The 5940-nt window shown below is 54.7% G+C and overlaps 2 protein-coding genes across 2 annotated transcripts; one reads left to right on the top strand and one right to left on the bottom strand.

The window, feature by feature from the left end:
• Positions 1-97: 97 nt before the first annotated feature.
• On the top strand, positions 98-2536 carry SYNGR2 (synaptogyrin 2; the record flags this gene model as incomplete). Its single annotated transcript, XM_085318234.1, has 3 exons — positions 98-473; positions 818-957; positions 1149-2536. Coding segments are annotated over 3 exons (714 nt in total), but the record flags the coding sequence as incomplete, so codon positions are not given.
• A 361-nt stretch (positions 2537-2897) lies between these two features.
• On the bottom strand, positions 2898-5644 carry TK1 (thymidine kinase 1). The gene is made up of 6 exons (XM_085318233.1): positions 5555-5644; positions 5369-5482; positions 5195-5288; positions 4776-4865; positions 4578-4697; positions 2898-4450 (listed from the first exon to the last, which is right to left on the bottom strand). Exons 1-6 carry the CDS (start codon positions 5569-5571, stop codon positions 4292-4294), a joined length of 594 nt encoding a protein of 197 aa, XP_085174359.1. The 5' UTR covers positions 5572-5644; the 3' UTR covers positions 2898-4291.
• Positions 5645-5940: the final 296 nt, after the last annotated feature.

Below are 5940 nucleotides of genomic sequence, written 5' to 3'. Positions count from 1 at the left end.
GGGGCCCCATGTCACCCCCCGGGGACCCTGTGTGACCCCGCAGGGCACCGTGTCACCCCCCAGGGCCCCCATGTGACCCCTGTGGGGCCCAGTGTGACCTCCCCCCCACTTGACCCCCTCCCCGGCTCTGGCCCGTGGTGGCTCCAGCCCGCGGCCGGGGCTCTCGGCTGAGCTCTGGGGGGGGCTGCGGCCCCCGGTGCCGCCCGCCGCGACGCCCCGGCCCGGGCTCCCGCAGATCTTCTCCCTGATCGTGTTCTGCTGCCTCATCGGGGAGGGCTACACCAACGTGCCCACCTCCTCCGAGCTCTTCTGCATCTTCAACCACAACGAGGACGCCTGCCGCTACGGCATCGGCATTGGTGTCCTCGCCTTCCTCGCCTGCATCTTCTTCTTCCTCGTGGACATCTACTTCCACCAGATCAGCAACGCCACCGACCGCAAGTACCTGGTCCTGGCGGACCTCAGCTTCTCAGGTAGCGCAGCAGGTGCCCCGGGCAGGGCCGGCCCGCTGCGCGCAGGCTCGCGGCGCTGGCGCGCAGCGGCTGCCCTGTCCCACTCCCTGGGTGACGTGGCTGCCGTGCCTGGCGACGGGAGCTGCTCTGATCTGCTGGCACGGCACCTGCGAGCCATGTGCTGCCGGGCACCGAGCGAGGGCCTGCCTGCCGACGGTGGTCCCAGTGGCCGTGGTGGGCTGATGGGAGCAGGAACCGGCCAGCTGGGCCACGCCAGCGATGCTGGGCCGTCCTGTGATGGTGGGGGACCTGCCTGGCACCAGCAAAAAGCAGACCCTGCCCCTCACACACACTTCCTCCCCCAGGGCTCTGGACGTTCCTGTGGTTCATTGGTTTCTGTTTCTTGACCAACCAGTGGGCCTGGACACCGGCCAAAGATGTGCGTGTTGGGGCTGACTCTGCGCGAGCTGCCATCACCTTCAGCTTCTTCTCCATCTTCTCATGGGTGAGCTGTGCTCCTGTGGAGCGTGGGCACTTGGCCCAGCCCTGCTTGGGAGGTGATGTGGAAGGGCTCTGCGGGCCCTACAGCCTGGGACAGGCACTGTCACTGTGGCTGCATGTGGTCCCAGTGTCCCAGGGGCTGGTGCTGGCCTCTGCCTTGCTGCTTAGCTCTGACGGCCCCTCTCGTTTCTGTAGGGATTCCTGATCGCCTTTGCTTACAAGAGGTACAAGATGGGGGTAGAGGACTTTGCTCACAACTACGTCGACCCTACCCCAGAGGTCTCAGCTCCCTACTCCAGTTACCCGAACGTCAGCCACGACAGCTATCAGCAGCCACCCTTCACCCACACTGCGGACACCTCGGGGGGTTACCAGCCGCCGCCRGTGTACTGAGCCCCGTGCCAGGCAGTCCAGCAGGGACACCTGTGCAAGTGCAATTGTGTTTCATGGGGTGGGGAAGGTCTTGTAACTTGAATGGGGAAGGTGGGGGGGGCAGGAGGATGGTGGCTGCTTTATGTTAAGGTCACTAGGCTTTGGTGCTGGTATATAGAAGGAGAGACCGCTTGGTCCTTGTGGAGCTGTAAGCTTTCCGGCTGGGAATGGGAGTGTAATGTGTAGCAGTGATATGTGAGTGCTGGGTGCAGACCTGCTGCTTGCAGTGAACTCTCCCTGGGAAGATGCCATGTGCAGACTCCCATGCACAGTATCTGCTCTGCCTTCCTTCCTGGCTCTGGRGAGGCTGAGCTCCTTTCCTTTCTGTTGTGCCTCTGGGGAAGCAGCTGTGGGAGGAAGCAGTGGTGTGTGGTTTTCAATCCTCCCAGGCCTGGCCCCTAGTTCTGGCTTCGGCAGTGCCGTTGTGACTGCTGCCCTGACCTGTCCTTACACTGTTGCCTTTGCCAGTCCTGCTGGCTTTGATTCCCTRAAGTGCCACCTTTTACTTCTTCAGTGAGTGTCTTAACCCCCAGTGCAGCTGGACAATGCAGCCCAGCTCCTGCCTGCCTTTGAGCTCTTGTGCCTTCCTGCCTTCCCTCAGCTGCTGCTGCTGGGGGAGCTTGATGCCAAAGCCTTATGTTTATTAACTTCCTTGTACCATGCGTCCCCCTAAAGCCTGCACTATGACTGCTGGTGCTCACATGAAAGGGTTTGGGATCTCTGGAAGCAGCAAGCCCTGGTCTCTCTTACAGCAGGGCCATGGCCCAATCTTGTCCACAGCTCCACCTGCTACTGAGGAAGGTCCTYGTGAAGCATCTCCACTGCTGACTCAGTCCGCAGTAGTGCCTGCCTTCCTCACTTGCCTTCCACTAGGCGTGATGTGTCCAGAGAAGCCAAGCTGTAGTCCTGTGTGCTACATGCTGCTCTGTGAGCAAAGCTCTGCTCAGCAGCTCATTTTCTCCCCAGGCTTTGAGTTGTGCCTCTCTGCATTTGGGCTATGCAGACTGGCTTTGTCTCAGGTTGTATTTTTCTGCTGCACCTGTTCCTGGCAGCACTATGAGGTATGTGAACTATAGCTGCTGGGGCTGATATTCAAGTGTTCCTTTGTTTGCCACTGTAGAGATGGAATAAACTTTTTCACTTAGCCACCATGGGCCTTTCTTCACTGAAGAAGCAAAGTTGGGTTTTTCTCCTTTCTCTTCCCTYTCCTGCGGGATGGGACCGGAGTTTCCAAGAGGGGAAGCTGTGCAGAGCACTGTTTTGATCAGCTCTGTTGCTCCACAAACAGCACACTTAGGCTAGTGCCTATTTTTAGCAAGTGTTCCCTACTGCTCCTTATGGATACTGTTTGATAGAGGATTTGCGTAGCCAGCTCACAAACAACACCCATGTGACCAGCCTTCTAGCACATGCTGCTGCTTGTATGAAAGATCAGCCTGTGCTGTTTGCACAGCCTGTTAAGTGAGAGCAAATCTTTGTCAGAGCAGTCTGGTATAGAGCACACACAGGCAATTTCATTAAGTTATTTATTAACCTAAAACAGTAGCAGTACTACCTTCCCCCAGCCTCCAAGGGAAAAGCCTAGGCCTGGCAGTGAAGTGCTTGTGAATACTACAGCTGTAATGACTTCAAGTAATGCAGGTATAGGCAGTTTTTTTCAGGCAGCTCTTAAAACATTCTAGACAGGTGTTGCTTGATAGCACAATATTTGAGCATGGAGATTCGACCAAAGCAGCCTGAACAGAATGAGGAACGATTGTGTGGAGCCTGTGGACTCTGACGTACAGGAAAAGCACTTTTGCAAGGAGTAAAAGACTTCTGGAAGCTAAGTGAAGCAAAAGGGAAGAGGATGCTTCAGCCAAGGTATAGTAGAGGAAGCAGCAGGCCCAAGAATTCTTTGAAGGCTCAGGAGGGAGCAAGAGATGTGATTATAATCAAGAATCATCCACTCAAAACAGACACCCTTTTCCAAGTAGCTGGATTTTCACAGTAACAGTAGCCTAGTCTTACACAGATCAAGTCCTGAGCCTAAGAGTTGTGAAGTGGCAGCACCAAGCTTAGACTTGAGCAAAAAACCTTGATATTGGAGAGGTGACTTCCTGAAATGAAGTGACAACACCATTGTCTTCATAGGTAGACTACTACTAGATGCAGAGGCACTTCTAAGTTCAAGCCTAAAAAGAGTTTAAAACTTGAGCTGTCAAGTTGAGCCTTGTCTTTCCCCCATTCTGTTTTAATAAAAACTTACAGCAAATGAGTGTAACAGCAAGCTGACAGGCCATGCCCCATTGTTAAAAGGCTGTCTGTAAGTAGGGCTAGGGAATGATATATATATTTCAGTTGAAAAGTTGGGCCACAGCTCTAGGTAAAAGAAAAGGAATATCTCCTCAAACTATGTTAAAAAGGAAGTGGGTTCCAGATACTAAATTACTGTACATTGTCCTAGGGAACCTGGACTTCAGCAACAGTAGACGAGATTAAAAAAACAATCCTGTTCATATGCAAGTACAAGGACTTCTACCAGTCACTGGCCAGTTTGAACACATGCAGAAATCTAGAACAGACTAGAAGTACTGCAAACTGTTAATGCCCTGCAGTCCAACTTAGTGTGATGGAGTTTTCCAGTACCAGCTTGTGTGGTGCATCAGTAATTACATCTGTCTCTTTTCAGTGTTCTGGGAAAGGGACTCACTTTTAGTCAGGCTGCTGTTTCAGCTCCCTCCAGCATTAGGTCCAGTTGATCATCCTCTTTCTTGGCACATGGTGCAGAGAAGCAGCAGCTTGTTTGGCAAGTAGAGCTGAGACATTTGACTTTTGCTAAAAGCAGGGGAAGACAAAGCTGAAGTCTGGAAGCTACAGCCTTTACTTTGCCCTGCTCATTTTGTTCCTATGTTGGAGCCCAGCAGTCAAGAAGCAAAGATCTTTCGGGAGGCAGCCATGTCCAACTGCTTTGCTCCTATGGGCACATTCTCCTTGTTTTCTGACCCAGGTTGGTGAGGCCTCTTCCGGAAGTAGCAGGCACGGCAGACGGAATGATACTTGTCTGCTCCTCCAATCACTTCAACCTGGCAAGAAAGAYTGGAAGAGTGACCCTGCAGAATTCAGTTCACCTAAGGAGGTCCCTTCTCCCAGAGGAGCATGGCCAGCAAGATGAAAAGCTATTGCATTGCATTGTGTTCTGGGGGAACTCACCTCCCTCTCTGCTCCTAGCCTTTTTGTGTAGGAGGCTTCTCGGTAACACTCCATGCACACAGCATTCAGCTTCACCACACTCTCTGCCAGTGGAACCAGGTTCAGGATGTTTCCAAAAGCCTGTGCCAAGATGGGAGCAGTTCTGTTGATTGGAATCTATGAGCTTCTTAATACAGTAGCTAAAGGAAAGTATTTTACCTTTCTCTGGAAGGTCCCATCAAGAGCAGCAACAATGACAGTCTTTCCAGCATTGGCCATCATCTCACAGAACTCCACGATGTCTGGGAACTAGAAGAAATACAGAAATATTAGYGTCAGCAGAGAGAGGGGGCAGCACTTAACTGAGGATCCTGTGGTGTATGCCCAGGCAGTAGCACAGGGCACCAGAAAATTACAACAGTGTGTCCTACCCAGGAGATGGACTCCAGCCCCACTGTCCTCAACTTGCAGGGATTAAGGGAAGGGTTTGACCTCAGAAACACAGTCTAGCAAGACCAAGTTGTTCGAGAGATATTCCCCCCAGCCCAGGAGGATTTAGATCTTTTTCTGCATGGGGATGCTCTGAAGAGATTGCCCCATGCAGAGCACTCCAGGACCTGCTCTAGCCCTGCACTTACAAACTGGCCCTCGTCGATGCCGATGACTGCCGAGCTCAGTGCCTCCTGGTACACGTCCTTGAGGAGACAGGCAGGGAGTGCCTCCATGGTGTTCCTGTGGAGGACAGGAGGTGAGCCAGGCAGCCTGGCCACCCAGGCCCACAGGAGCTGTTTCTTCCTGCCCATGGGACTTACCTGTCATGTGTGGAAACACCAGAGGCACAATAGCGGGTGTCCTTGGCATACTTCACCAGCAGGCACTGGTACTGAGCGAGCTGGAACCGCCGTACTCGCCGCATGAGCTCCGTGCTGCAAAAGACTGCTGTCAGCAGGCCCTGGGCACCTGCCAGCTCCCCGCCCTCCCATCTGATGTGGTCCTACCTCTTTCCGGAGAACATGGGTCCAAAAATCACCTGTGGGCAGCACCATGAGGGTCAGTGAGTGAGAGCACAGGCCTGACACCGGCACTGCTGCCGTCCCATCCGGCACAGGCCTGGCCATTGCCTTGTGCGCTCCCGGGGTCCTGCCTGGTGCTGACCCCACCCTGCAGCCCCAGGATCCCACCCGGTCCCGGCCCAGCCTCACCATCGCCACCGCAGCCCCGGTATCCCACTCGGTCCCGCTCCAGCTCCACTGTCAGTCTGTGCAGCGCCAGGATCCCACCCGCTCCCGGCCCGGCCCTCACGTCCCGCCCGGCACGGCTCCCGCGCGGCCCGGCCCAGCCTGAGCCCCGTCCCCGCGGCCTGAGCGCCCCGCCCGATCCCGGC

The sequence above is a fragment of the Rhea americana genome, unplaced genomic scaffold, assembly GCF_003343005.1.
Source record: "Rhea americana isolate MKP2758 unplaced genomic scaffold, rheAme1 scaffold_527, whole genome shotgun sequence".
Lineage (NCBI taxonomy): Eukaryota > Metazoa > Chordata > Aves > Rheiformes > Rheidae > Rhea > Rhea americana.
Note: the sequence above shows the minus strand (reverse complement) of the source record. Positions and strands in the feature narration are given on the sequence as shown.

Excerpts from the sequence above, each read along its gene's own strand:
- TK1 (XM_085318233.1), bottom strand. Across the intron at positions 4,698-4,775 it reads ATGGGACCTTCCAGAGAAAG|GCTTTTGGAAACATCCTGAA; the intron begins GTAAAATACTTT and ends ATCTTGGCACAG. Across the intron at positions 4,451-4,577 it reads GGCTAGGAGCAGAGAGGGAG|GTTGAAGTGATTGGAGGAGC; the intron begins GTGAGTTCCCCC and ends CTTTCTTGCCAG.